General features: G+C 45.4%; 2 protein-coding genes across 3 annotated transcripts; both read left to right on the top strand.

Annotated features, from left to right (window-relative positions):
* Positions 1-359: 359 nt before the first annotated feature.
* fbxl18 (F-box and leucine-rich repeat protein 18) lies at positions 360-5,041 on the top strand. 2 transcript variants are annotated; one of them, XM_084572181.1, is made up of 7 exons: positions 360-517; positions 1,374-1,571; positions 1,650-1,999; positions 2,640-2,775; positions 2,873-3,954; positions 4,171-4,389; positions 4,489-5,041. In XM_084572181.1, exons 1-7 carry the CDS (start codon positions 464-466, stop codon positions 4,643-4,645), a joined length of 2,196 nt encoding a protein of 731 aa, XP_084428307.1. In that variant the 5' UTR covers positions 360-463; the 3' UTR covers positions 4,646-5,041. The 2 variants fall into 2 exon arrangements, with proteins under 2 accessions (XP_084428307.1, XP_084428306.1); XM_084572180.1 differs by having other exon boundaries at positions 1,374-1,999.
* Positions 5,042-6,548: 1,507 nt separating this feature from the next.
* On the top strand, positions 6,549-13,163 carry ptcd1 (pentatricopeptide repeat domain 1). Its single transcript, XM_084562130.1, is given in 9 exon segments — positions 6,549-7,078; positions 7,155-7,295; positions 9,275-9,493; positions 9,595-9,696; positions 9,806-10,480; positions 10,606-10,722; positions 10,824-11,006; positions 12,328-12,442; positions 12,445-13,163. Coding segments are annotated over 9 exon segments (2,166 nt in total). The 5' UTR covers positions 6,549-6,607; the 3' UTR covers positions 12,588-13,163.
* The last annotated feature ends 353 nt before the right edge of the window (positions 13,164-13,516 follow it).

The raw sequence follows: 13,516 nt of genomic DNA, 5'->3' as shown, positions 1-13,516 counted from the left end.
CTCTGTTAACTAGTAACTGTCACTTTATGGGAGCAACAGCAACAAAACAATTTCCTTGAAGGATTAATAAAGTATTCTGATTCTGATTATACATTTTGTTTCTATAATCTTAGAAATAATAATAATAATAATAATAATAATAATAATAATAATAATAATAATAATAATAATAATAATATAATAATAATAATAATAATAATAATAATAATAATAATAATGTATCTCTTTCTATTTTGTATTCAGTCAATGATATTTACTCGTTTATTTACCACTTCCTCTTCACTGGACCGACAGGAAGTCAGTCCGTCACTGAAAGTCTTCCGACGGTGCGCAGCCGCAGATGTCATCCGTGCCCCCAACGGTCAGACGTTTAGCCGCCCGTGGTTCAGTGTGTGCGGGGCAGGTCCGCCGGAACATGAAGCGCTTGCTGGTGGGTGGATGAGCGTTTAAAATCCTGCTGATCATGAGTGGGCCTGTGCGTGGGATACTAGAAGACATGAATCGACAGATTGTACCGGTAGGTGCAATGACAAACCCTAAAAAACAAAAAAACAACGTATTCTTTTTTTTTTCCCGTTAGCGTGCCGCGGAGCAGACCAACGGAACCATCGTTAGCTAATGTTTGTGAACGCTAGTCAGGGTTTGTCGAGGCTTCTCCCGGATTTCAGTCAACTTTTAAACCGAGTTTGCTTTATACGCACAGGTGGTGTAATAAAATGATAAAATAAAAAGGGTCTGTTGAGCCAAAGTCAACCTGCTAAGCAAATGTAAAAAACAAAACAACAAAACGCTGAAGAGTGGCTAGGCAGAGATTTTTCTTTTTGCTAGCAATAACCGTTAATGCAATTACATTTATTATTATTATTAGTACACTTTCTAATCATTAATGCATTTTCACAGCATAAATTGTAACCTGTAGCATAGTAGCTTATTTTATCATTTGACATTTCTAAAAAAAAACACACAAACAAAAAACACTATAATGTCTTTTTAGAAAATAACTGGTATCGATGCAAAATATATAAAAAATAAAGTACCGAAAGAAAGTAATTTATTAACAATATTGTCTGCTTCAGCTGAAGATAACAGGATAATAAAGCTCCATCCGTATTATTGCACCTTATTATTTATCCTACCTCTATGTATAAAGTGTATATTTACTTATATTTCTTGTAGATTTGCACATATGTAAATCTTGTATATTTTACTTATACTATTGTATTTTATTATTATTATTAGCATATAACTATCTTAGCTTCTTTTTACTTGTGTTTTTCAAGTAAACGCTAAAAAGATTCCTAGCATCTTAGCGTTTTCTTTTCCAAACACTTGAGTGAATACACGGTTGGTCTAAAAGCACCTGTCTGTCTCAGGCCGTATGTGAAGAGGACACGATGTCTTCCACCTGCGTGGGGATGTCAGATTTGTCCGACGAGATCCTGCTGTGCATCCTCCGCCACGTTCCTGTGTGTGACCTGCTGATGAACGTGGCAAACGTGTGCCAGAAGCTGCACACGCTGTGCCACGACAAGGCCCTGCTCACCAACGTCAGCCTGTCTGAGGATTACAAGGTAAAGCGGGTTTATCGGAGTTCGCATCGTCTTTTCCGTCCCATTTTAATGCTGTGTTCTCTTCTTCCCCCCGTCCAGGCCGACGATCAGTTGCTTCGGCACATTCTCAAGAAGCTCTCCAGCCACGTGCAGTCTCTCTGCCTTAACGGCTGCTACTGGCTGTCGGGCTCCACCATGGATCACCTCGCCCGCTGCAGGAGGGTGACCCACCTCGACGTCACCGGCTGTCGCCTCACCTCCCCTTGTCTGTCCAGGCTCCTCTCCTCCCTCTCCTCTCTCCAGTCGCTTGCCTTTGACGTGACGCCGCGCTTCCACTCCGGTCATCTCAGCTCGGAGGCGGTGGACACGCTGAGCCGCCTGTCGGAGCTCAGACAGACGCTCCTGACGCCAAGTTACGGTGTGGTGCCGTGCTGTTCCCAGCTCCGCAAGTAAGGATACGTCAGATTACGTTAGATCCGTGTCCAGAAATCACTAATTGTCTTGCTACCATTTAAATAAACGTCACTCTCATTTAGTCTGTTACTCTCACCAAGTCTGGGGATCACTGATCAAAGCTTAGCAGTATTTATAACTAAAATAATTTATAATTTTAGTACAAGTTGTCTTTTGTTGTGAAGGAGACAAAACTAGACAGTGGTCATTTTTAGAATAGAGTTTGAAATATTCCAGGGAGTAATGGAACAAGAAGGAGCAGCCACAGTGAGCTGTTACATGAATAATAATTTATTTTGTCCCCCCTGAATTCTAAATTAATATTAAACCACATTTTCTGTATTCTGACAAATAAACCAGGACTGACACGCCTTTATGTTAGCATGCTTAAAAGCACTCAACTAAAACTGCAGGGTGATGAACCAACGCACTGGACACAATCAACAGTTCAGTCAATGGTTGCAAACTTCAATGATGCTAAATACTATTCCAGAGTTCAGTCAATATGCATTTACTTGTCACTCCTAAGCACTGTTTACAGAAAAATGCACAACACTTGCGGGACTTCTCGTCTGAAGTGTGCACATTCACATTTTTCTTACTGCTAAGAACATTATCTTTATGTTTGTTCTGTAGGCTGATGCTGCAGTTTGACATCTCGAATGTGACCAGAGACGGTGTTGGTGTTTGCTGCCAGTTAATGGTTGGTCAGAGTAGTGTGCCACATTACCAACAGCTGGAGGAGTTCACAGCCAGGCTGGCTCCGGGAGAGGTGAGTTTGTTAGTTTGTATGTACTGTATGTGAAAGCTGTCTTTTTTATATCTGCACACTGTTATTGATGTATTATTATTATTATTGATGTCCTCAGGTAAACCAGACCTTGCTTCTTCTCTACCTGGCAGTGTTCAGCGTTCACGTCCCAAAGCGTCTCAGAGTTTTCATCGTGTCGATTCCTGGTCCGAATCCCGCCCACTGGCCTGCCGCTCCCTCGCTGGCTCAGAGCTTGGGTCAACAAGGTGACCTGGTGGCCCTGCAGCTGCCGCGGACCTGGCTCGATCCTCAGTCGCTGAAGCGAGCTCTGGAGGGAAACAGCCCCAAGCACCTGAGCTTCAGCCGCTGCCCGGTCTTCTGGCCGCAGGTGTTCCAGTCGCTGCTGGAGGGAGGAGTCAAAGACGCCACACAGCTGATCAGCCTGAACCTCAGCGGGATCAACCATGTTCTTCACTCGGAGTGCAGGAGTGTGGAAGATCAGCAGCTGGCTGCTGATACGATGAGCCAGCTGGCAGCTTGCTGTTGCAACATTAAACATCTAAACCTCATGCACACACATTATCACCACGAAAACTCACCCGGGCTGGATGTGGGAACACACCTGTGTGCAAGCTTGGCTAAACTCAGACACCTGCGCTCTCTCACTCTGCCTGCCTGCGCGCTGTCAGATGGCTTGAACGTTCATCACATCTCGACGCATAACGCACCCCCGTCCCCTTTGTTCCAGGGGCTAAAGAAAGCTCCGCGCGTCGGGCTCCAGATTTACAAGCCTGACTCGGAGTCTTCTCTGTCCAGGGACAGCACCACGGGGCTCGCTTTGCTCTTAGCCGGCTGCCCTTTCTTGGAGACCTTTGAGCTCATCGGTCCGGGTTTTGCCTCCGCGCTGCCTCGGCTCGAGCCGTGCACTCGCGCCAGCGTGGATCCGCGGGGTATGTGTGCTTGGGCACGGGGGGTAGCCGACGCGCACTTAGCAGCTCTTGGGGATTTGCCTCGATTGCGTCGTCTGACTCTGGCAGGGCTCCCCGGGGTCCTTAAGGGGACGGGACTGGTACAGCTGTCCAGGCAGTGTAGAGACCTACGAGTGTTATCCCTGGCCAATCTGGGATCGCTGAAAACCATGAACTACAACACTGCCTTGCTGGACACACTGAAGCAGTGCACACAGCTACAGGAGCTAAGGTCAGAAGAAGTAATACAAAAGTAATACAAAATAACTATTATATAGACGGCCCTCCCATCAATAATATTTCCTTTCTGTTCAGCTAAAGCACTTGTTAATTAATTCACGAGGGTAATACACTGGTTATTTTTACTTAAATTCCTGGAACAAGTTCACACCGTCGCTGACCTTGTCGCTTGTGTTTATTGAACACTGTTTGTGTGTTTGTTTCTTAGGTTAGAGCAGCCCTACCTGAACGCCAACGTGTCGTTCTTTGAGGCTCTGTCCTGCTGCTCCCGTCTGCAGCGCGTCTGCATCATCTCACGCAGCGGCACCTTCGACCCGTCAGCCCTGGAGAGCTTCATGGAGCGCTGCCGCCGCGTCACCATGTGCCACGTGTTCATGAGCGGCACCTTGGTGGCCTGTCGGACGCTGCAGAAGACGCTCATGGACAGGTCGGTGATTGCGTTTGTGCGTGCGGCGCAGGGGGACGAGTTGGCTCGAGAATGAACTGAAATTCCATCTCTGTGTGTTTTGTTTTTATTTCCCATTAGGTTTTCATCTGAGCGGCCGGCTCTCAGCGTGGTCATCTATCCGCTGCAACACGAGGACCTGCCTTCGGTCATGAGGGAGATTCCACTAACGCTCCTGGATCGGATCACTTTGTTTCAGAGCCACGTAGCTCAGCCGCCGCATTTATCACCGCTGTGACGTCACCAGAAAGCTTCAAGCGTTTCTTTCCGTAGGTAATAAAAGTCGCAAATGAAAGAGTCTATCAATCTGTACTCTGATTTCCAATCACGTGTTACATCAGCTGTTTCAGGCTGCCCCACAGCAGCTCACCCACTGTGATCGTTTACATTTACGTGCCACTGTACTCATGGTCCCCAAAGGGAAAGCTGATCTCTCACACTGATTCAGTTATAGTTTTATTGTTCCGGGACATTTCATATCTGGAGCCTCCGGGGCCTAAGTCGTGTCTTCTTTTGGCCAATATGTTACTTTAAAGGTTAGTGGCAGACACAAGAATTATGGGATTCATTTGTACTAATAACTTTGTACCTGAGGCTATGAATTGGATGATGTCATAATAAACTCCACATAAACCATTTTTAATTCTTGTCTGTGTGACATTTTTTCTTCATGCTCTCTCAACTGTCTCTTAAATTATTATTGTATAGCCACACCAGTAATCAAAGCACCAGCAAATTAGCTTAGCCAAGGAAGAAGACCTGTTGATAAACTAACTCTTCTGATGTCCACTTTGGGAAACTAATACAAAAAGTGTGCAACAGAATACACTGATAAGGCATAACATTATGACCACCTTCCTGTAGGTCTCCCCTTGTGCCTCCTAAACAGTTGTGACTCATCAGAGAATGGACATGGACCTTCTGAGGGTGTCCTGTGGTGTCTGGTAACAGGATATTGTTAGTGGGGTTGTTCCAGTGCATCCCACAGATGCTTGATCAGTTTGGGATCTAGGGAATTCAGACGCCAGGTCGACACCTTGTGCTGTTTTTCATGTTTTTTGAGTTGTTCCTAAACTGTGTGCATGTCACAAGACTATGTATGTGTCAGTGGACACAGGTAAAGACACTCAAGGGCGCCTCGAGAGCGTCTCCTACTACGGGGTCTCCCGGTCGGACGAAGCGAACGGAGGTCTGCCGTCCACCTGTAGAGAGACCCGATGGGTGCGGGCGGAGACTCCACATCCATCGGGTGTCTCAGTCGGCGGACAGCTGATCTGTTGTCGCTTTGTCCGGCTGGAGAGAGACCCGGACCCCTCCATACAGTCGTTGGGGGGTCCTCACGCATCTATTAGGATGCTGGATTCTGTCAGATGACTGTCAGAGGACCTCTATTTAAAACCTCGGTTCCTCCGTGGACATACGACGTGATGACACCACGGTGACGCCACCAAAGAGCACGCCGATCACATTTAGGTCGTTTCCATAGCAACTGTCAACTGTTTATTTTTTGGAATTTTTCACACAGACTCATCCATGTCCTCATTTTGAAAGTTGACCTTCATATTTAAACTTTGAAGCCCTCTGCTGGACACTGCTTTCTCACTCAGTATCCCGGTTTATTTACAGCGTGACCTCAGTTGACCTCATATATGTCTGCGAATTCAAACCATTCAAACGGCTTGTAGATTTACATTTGATGTTGGCAAAGGATCCGTGGCACCATCACCACTTGTACTGCAGCTGGAAGTTATTAAAAAAAAAAAATAAATAAGACTCAGAGTCTCTTTTATCCTCTGTTTCACGGTCCCCATCATCAATATCAATTGGAGTCAACGGCACAGGCCCACTAATCTATCCACGATATGATCGATCAGTGTGTGACGTTCTATTTTTTGTAGAAAAAAAGCATTTTAATTGTTTATTCATACCAGTAGTAAATATAAATCTTTAAATTTAGATAATTGTGCGGATACATGTCTTAAATAATCGAAAAGGATCCGAAAAATCGAGCTTGATCATTATGGTCTGATATCTATTATTCAGGTCTGGACTAGCTTGTGTCATTGAAGCATCGTGGTTGTGCTCAACATGCTAGGAGGAGCTGCGAAAGTTTTACCTTCCAGGTAGCCGTGTGAGTTTGATACACCTTGAAGTTTGCTGACAGTTTGTTTAAGAAATTATCAAGGTTAAATTGCTAAATATGTTGACGTCCGTCGCCTGTTCGTGTGTGCGGACCGGTAGAAAAATATCGGCCCCCGTTGCCAGGCTGTCCACCTTGACAACGGTTAAGAAGTCACCGAAAACAGTGACTCTGACGCGGGGACCGGATTTGTCTGAACCCCGGCCCTGCGGACTCTTCACACCGGCTCCTTGGCAGCTGCCCACGGGACTTACTCCCAGGTCCGTGTCTCTGTCGGCGTCCTCCCGAGGGGACGCGGACACCCTGGACTCCCCCTCAGTCGCAGCTGACACGGAGGACTTCGGCTCGCTGTCCGCCGACATTTCCTCCAGGAGGTCGTTCAGGAAAAGCAGCCCGGGCATCCAGGACCTGAGGTACCCGGAAAACGACACCGCTGAGGGACACCTGGACAAACCCCGCAGGAGGCTGAGCAGGACGAACACACCGTACTGGTACTTCTTACAATGCAAGAGGCTGATTAAAGAGAAAAAGGTCAGTCCTGCTGAGCTGTTTTCTTGCCTTTCTTCTGTATTTATTTTATTTTATTAACGTGTTTGTCCTCTCACAGCTGCAGGAGGCTTTGGACCTGTTCTCCAGGGACATGCTGCAGGGAGAGAGGCTGCAGCCAGAGGAGTTCAACTACACTGTCCTGATAGGAGGCTGTGGTCGAGCGGGACAGCTGAAAAAGGCCTTCAAACTCTACAATGATGTAGGATATTTTATTTATATGCTTCAAATATCTTTACAATAGAATCGTACTTTTAGGGAAAGTATACTATTGAAATTTGAAGTTCATTTCGGAGTCTGTGCTGCATATTCTGTCCTCTACATTTAATGTCAACGAGAAAAGACTTAATATTAGAAAACACTTCTAGTATAACTCCGGACAATTCACCCCACAAACTAGTGCAACACCCATATATACATTTGTGTGATGCACAAAATATATTTACATTTGTTTTGCGTTATTCTTGTGAAATACGGGATGCGCGTGATCCCGTTAGGCCTCTAAATATTTATCATTTAAGTAATAATGATAATAATCTTTATATCTATGGCACTTTTCAAAAGACAAGTTTAATTTCAGCCAAGCCAAAAAAAAAAAAACACATCCCTGTAGCGACAAAACATCTCCTTCGTCTTCTGTTTTAACGGCTGTTGGCTAGCGTCACAGCTGACAGAAAACCAAAGAAGAAGAAGAAGAAGAACAAAAATGACCAAACATGTCTGCTGTGTGGAAGAACCTTCCTCTGGAAAATGAATCCAGTCAGAAAGCAGTTTGTAAATTGTGCAATGTTGGGGAGATCATCATCCAGTACTATCAACTTAATTCACCAATATGGAGTAATACATGGAGTAGACTCAGGCAAAGGCCGTAACAAAACAACAACAATGAAAAAAAAAGAGAAAACTTTCTTGGAGACAGCGTCAAAGAGAAAAATACTACAGAGAGGGTTAATGAGTTTGTGGTGTTAGATGCACATTTCTGGAGTAGAGGACACAGGTTCTCTCGAGCCAAAATACGAGCTACCCTCTCCACACTAAATTAACGAATTAACTTTGACGAATTAATTACAGACGCTCGGTGCATCTAAGGCCATAAGCCTTCATTTTAAAGAGTACCAAGTCTAAGTGGTCGGGAACCACTGCAATCAACTAATTGAGTAATACACTGTCTGGCCACCAAATAAAAAAAGGTCACACACTCGTAATATTTCATTGTTGCACCGCCTCTAGCTTTGATTACAGCAAACATTCTCTGTGGTATTGTTTCGATAAGCTTCTTCAACGTCACCAGATTCATTTCCATCCAGTGTTGCATTAATCTTTCACCAAGATCTTGTATTGATGATGGGAGAGTCTGACCACTGCACAAAGCCTTCTCCAGCACATCCCAAAGATTCTCAATGGGGTTAAGGTCTGGACTCTGTGGTGGCCAATCCATGTGTGAAAATGATGTCTCATGCTCCCTGAACCACCTTTTCACAATCTGAGCCCCATGAATCCTGGCATTGTCATCTTGGAATATTCCCGTGAACATCAGGGAAGAAAAAAATCCATTGATGGAATAACCTGGTCATTCAGTGTATTCAGGTAGTCAGCTGACCTCATTCTTTGGGCAACATAATGTTGCTGAACCGAGACCTGAGCAACTGCAGCAACCCCAGATCATAGCACTGCCCCCACAGGCTTGTACAGTAGACACTAGGCATGATGTGTGCATCACTTCATCTGCCTCCCTTCTTACCCTGATGCGATGGTTCTCCACTATCCTTCCAGTGTTTAATAATGCGTTGGACAGTTCTTAACCCAGTTTTAGTAGTTTCTACAACCTCCTTAGATGTTTTCTCTGCTTGATGCATGCCAATGATTTGACCCTTCTCAAACAGACTAACATCTTTTCCACGACCACAGGATGTGTCTTTAGACATGGTTGTTTAAGAAATGAGAAGCTACTCATTGCATCATTTTCGGGTTAAATAACTTGTTGCCAGCTGAAAGATAATCACCCATGCAGTAATTATCCAATAGGAGGTTCCTACCTATTTGCTGAGTTACATGCTCTGCTTCTCGCTTACAGCACATACTTTGAAAGTCCCATGTAAGTCTTTTCCAGATCTATATCTGTGACAGATCCTAATACACAATCACAAACCTTCTCTGTGATTATTTATGTGTCTCCTCCAGATGAAGAAGCGAGCTCTGCAGCCCACAGATGCGACCTACACTGCGCTGTTCAACGCCTGTGCCGAGTCCCCTTTGAAACAAGGCGGCCTTCAGCATGCTCTTAAGTTGGAGCAAGAACTCCAACGCAAGAACTACCCTCTCAGCACCATCACATACCACGCCCTCCTCAAGACCCACGCCGTCACCAACCACCTCCAAGCTTGTATTCACACGTTCAGGGTGCGACGCTGATCTTCAGTACATGCTGCATGTGTGTGTTTAAGAGCGGTCGGTTCACCGAAGGTTGTCGTGTCTAATCAGCAGTTTGTGTACGTTTGTAGGAGATGCTGCAGAAAGGACACCCTGTAACTCAGGAGACGTTTCACTACCTGCTGATGGGCTGCTTGAAGGACAAAGAAACGGGATTCAGACTGGCTTTGCAGGTAGGGATGTGATTTAGACCACAGGTGTCAAACATAAGGCCCGTGGGCCAAAAGCAGTGTTAAACAGTGTAAAAACTAACTCTAACAGAGCCTTACTTGTTCATCTCAGGTGTGGCGTCAGATGCTGCAGTCAGGTATTCATCCGGACTCACAGAACTATAACCTGCTCTTGAGAACCGCCAGGGACTGCGGGATTGGTGATTTGGCCTTAGCTGCTGGCGTTCTGCTGAGGACTGACTGCGAGCATCAGAAAAAGAGCCGAGATGCATCAGAGTCCAGGAATCCAGGTGTGATGGACATTGATGTCCTGGAGAGACAGCTGTTTCTCCAGCCTGATCCACACATTGACCACGAGCAGGAAGGAAGACGCAGTGAGGAAGAGTCCAACAGCGGGGAACAACACTCAACCCAACTGGTACCAGTCACACAAAATGGAGACCTCCCACAACCTGTTGACGTAGGAGCTGGTTCCACAGTTCCTAACTTACTGGACATTTTTGAGGGGAAAAGAAGTGCTGTGATCTCCCTCTGTGCTGTAGATGGGCCGTCTGATCGCCTCGCCCTCATCGGTGGAGCTGAAGGTGTCTTGGAGAAGATGGCCGCCAACGGACTCAGTCCAGACCTCAGAACTCTGACGCTGCTAGCCGACACGATGGAGCCGGGCTACGAGTCCCTGCAGCTGTTGTTAAGGGTCGCCAAACAGCATCGGGTGAAGGTCGATGTGGCGTTCTTCAACTCTGTGATTCGCAGAACAGCGAGAGCCAGTGACCTGGAGGGGGCGAAGGTACTCACAAGAACACTCTCTCTTTTTTTTCAGTATCTATGCAGGTAGTGTTGGTTGATTGTGGCCATTTTTCTGTCTTCACCACAAAATATGAAGCAGCATCCCCATCTACTCTCTCTTTTCAGGCTGTGTTGAGTGTGATGCGACAGCGACGCCTAAATGTTGATGTACAGACGTTTGGGTGCCTTGCGTTAGCATGTGAGAGACAGAAGGACGGTCTACAGCTGCTGAAAGACGTTGAGGTGATGAGACGCATCCAGAACGTCTGAATAAATGTTGAACTGGCTTTTATGTTATTTCTATTCAGGACAGAAACTCATCCCTGAATTGTGTGTTTTTCCAGGAGGCCGGACTGAAGCCCAACGTTCATATATTCTCTGCCCTAATTGGCCGAGCTACTCGTAGAATGGATTACGTTTACCTGAAAACGCTCCTGAAAAGCATGAAGGACACTGGGGTGGCGCCTAATGAGGTCATCATCAGACAGTTGGAGTTTGCTGCACAATATCCTCCCAGCTATAACCAGGTGAGCATAGGTACAGTACATGAGGGCACAGGAGTTTCAGACCAGTTAATACACACCTGACCATACAGCGTCACGCAAATGTTGAAATTCTGCGTAAAATGACTCAAAACATCAGAAGATTTTCACACTATGCCCTGAAAGTACACAAAAGACACCCAATCAAACAAATGAGACCTTATTTCTGGCATAAAATACGATCGTTTACTCACCCATATAACTTTGGTGTCATTTGGAGTCGTTCGGAAGATATAGATCCACGTATATCCATATAGTGGGAGTGACTGGGGCACCGAAACGCAGCCTCTAAATTACGCATTATCTGCCACGAAACTCGTTCATTTCACCAAAATTTTGTTATGATACTCTAGTGCTATTCCCCGTTGAGTCCGGAGTTACCTGTTATCTATTTGCAGCGGTTTGTTGTACTTTGGCCAGCTGTTCCTCTCTCTGCCTCCGCATCCTCCTTTCAACGAGCTCCTCATCTGTATACTCTGGCTCAAAACGGTAAGGACGTCCATCATAAACAAAGTTGGATGATGATAACATTTAACTCCGGACTCAACAGGGAATATCACTAGCGTATCATAACAAAAAATTGGTGAAATTAACGAGTTTCATGGCAGATAATGCGTTATTTAGAGGCTGTGTTTCGGTGCCCCAGTCACTCCCATTATATGGATATACGTTGCGCTCCACTGGAGCTTAATATCTTCCGAAGGACTCTAAATGACACCAAAGTTATATGGGTGAGTAAACAATCGTATTTTATGCCAGAAATAAGGTCCAGGTTGTAAAAAAACGGTAATTCCCCTTTAACATCACGTGGGCAAGCCAGAAGACTATTGGGGAAAAGGTTTTGTGAGACTGAAGTAGAAGTGTTTGGTTTTAATGAGCAGCTCATGTCTAAACGACACTGTACTCCAGCATCAGAACCTCATCCTATCAGCTGAAGAGAAAGAAAGCAGGTTACAAGTGAATGAAGATAAAATAATCCTCTAATATGTCCCATAGTGGGGAAATTTGCAGTGTTCTGGCAACATATAGTATTTAGGATGCTGTTGCACACAAGACAATGAAAAAAAATTAAACACAATAGTAGTTATATGTATGTGGTGTACTGGGAGCTGGTGATCAGAGCTCTGTCCCCTCTCATTTACAAACCTGCATTGTTGCTATGTTAACAATATCAGTTACTTAACTTAGCAACTGCGTTTGTCCCACTCCAAGATCCAACTTTTATCAGTTCATAGCAGGATTCATATTTTTAACGCTGTTTCTTTCACTCTGCTCGTCCCTTCCTCCCCTGTCCTCTCAATCGCAGTTCAAGTCCCGAAACAACTACCTCGTCCACATAGATGGTTTCCGTGGTTACTACCAGGAATGGCTGAGAGCCATGCCAGCTCAGAGCGCTGAGGAAGAGCAGGCGAAGCTGCAGGGCTGAAAACTGAACCTGCCGATGGACTGAAGGACTCCCAGAGGAACCAGAGAGCAGCAGCGAGAAGATGTTATTCTAGCGACAGGGACATCTCCTCCTTGTCTGCATTTATCGCTGTAGCCCTGGATGAACTTTGGTCCAAGTAGTGTCACATGGACATATTGCGTTGATGGTATTCTTCGCTGTGTAACAATTAAACTCAACAACAGAGAGATAGTCTTTTTTTGTGTGTGTGTTTTTGAGGATATTTTTATTGAAACTCACCTGACCCTGATCATAGACTGATTTTCAGAGCGATGGATGTCCTTCACTGGCTGATACGAAACTTCACATTTCTGAATCAACTGGGTCATAGGTTTGCTCAGATCGGGTTAATACAGTGACATTATGTTGGAAGAAAACTAGCCAAACCTCTCTCTAAGGTCAAAGTTTACGATTGGCAAACACCTGCTGCTGGTTCTCAATGTCTCGTTACTGAATTTAACTCAAACTAGAATAATTTCTTTCTTTAACTAGACGACACTGGGTGGAGGAATCTGTGCACAACGGCACCTGATCACTGTGATTAATTGGTTTCTGCTTATTCAGATGGAACGCAAACTGAACATCGGAATAAATGCTGAACTAACATCATCTGATAATTTTGTCACAGCTGCTTTTTCTAAGTCACATTTGTCTTCTATTAGTGTCAATGCAGACAGAATATGGTCTCACATGTCAGCCTGCAATCTACACTCCAACCCAATGAATAAGGTGATGAAGTATCAGAGAGTATTTGGTCTCGTCCCCTCACAGCGAGAAGGTCCCGGGTTTGAATCCATGGGTTTACTGGGCCTTTCTGTGTGGAGTTTGCATGTTCTCCCTGTGTCAGCGTGGCTTCTCTCCGGGTACTCCGGCTTCCTCCCACTGTCCAAAGACATGCTGATTAGGTTAACTGGTGATTCTAAATTGGCCCTGTGCGTGTAAGTGTGAATGGTTGTCTGTCTCTCTCTGTGTTAGCCCTGCGATAGACTGGAGACCTGTCCAGGGTAAACTTTGGAGCCCTCTGCTGGACACACTGACATGGTCATAATGT

This window comes from Chelon labrosus (assembly GCF_963514085.1).
Source record: "Chelon labrosus genome assembly, chromosome: 2".
Lineage (NCBI taxonomy): Eukaryota > Metazoa > Chordata > Actinopteri > Mugiliformes > Mugilidae > Chelon > Chelon labrosus.
The sequence above is the reverse complement of the archived record's forward strand: the minus strand, read 5'-3'. Positions and strand labels throughout refer to the sequence as shown.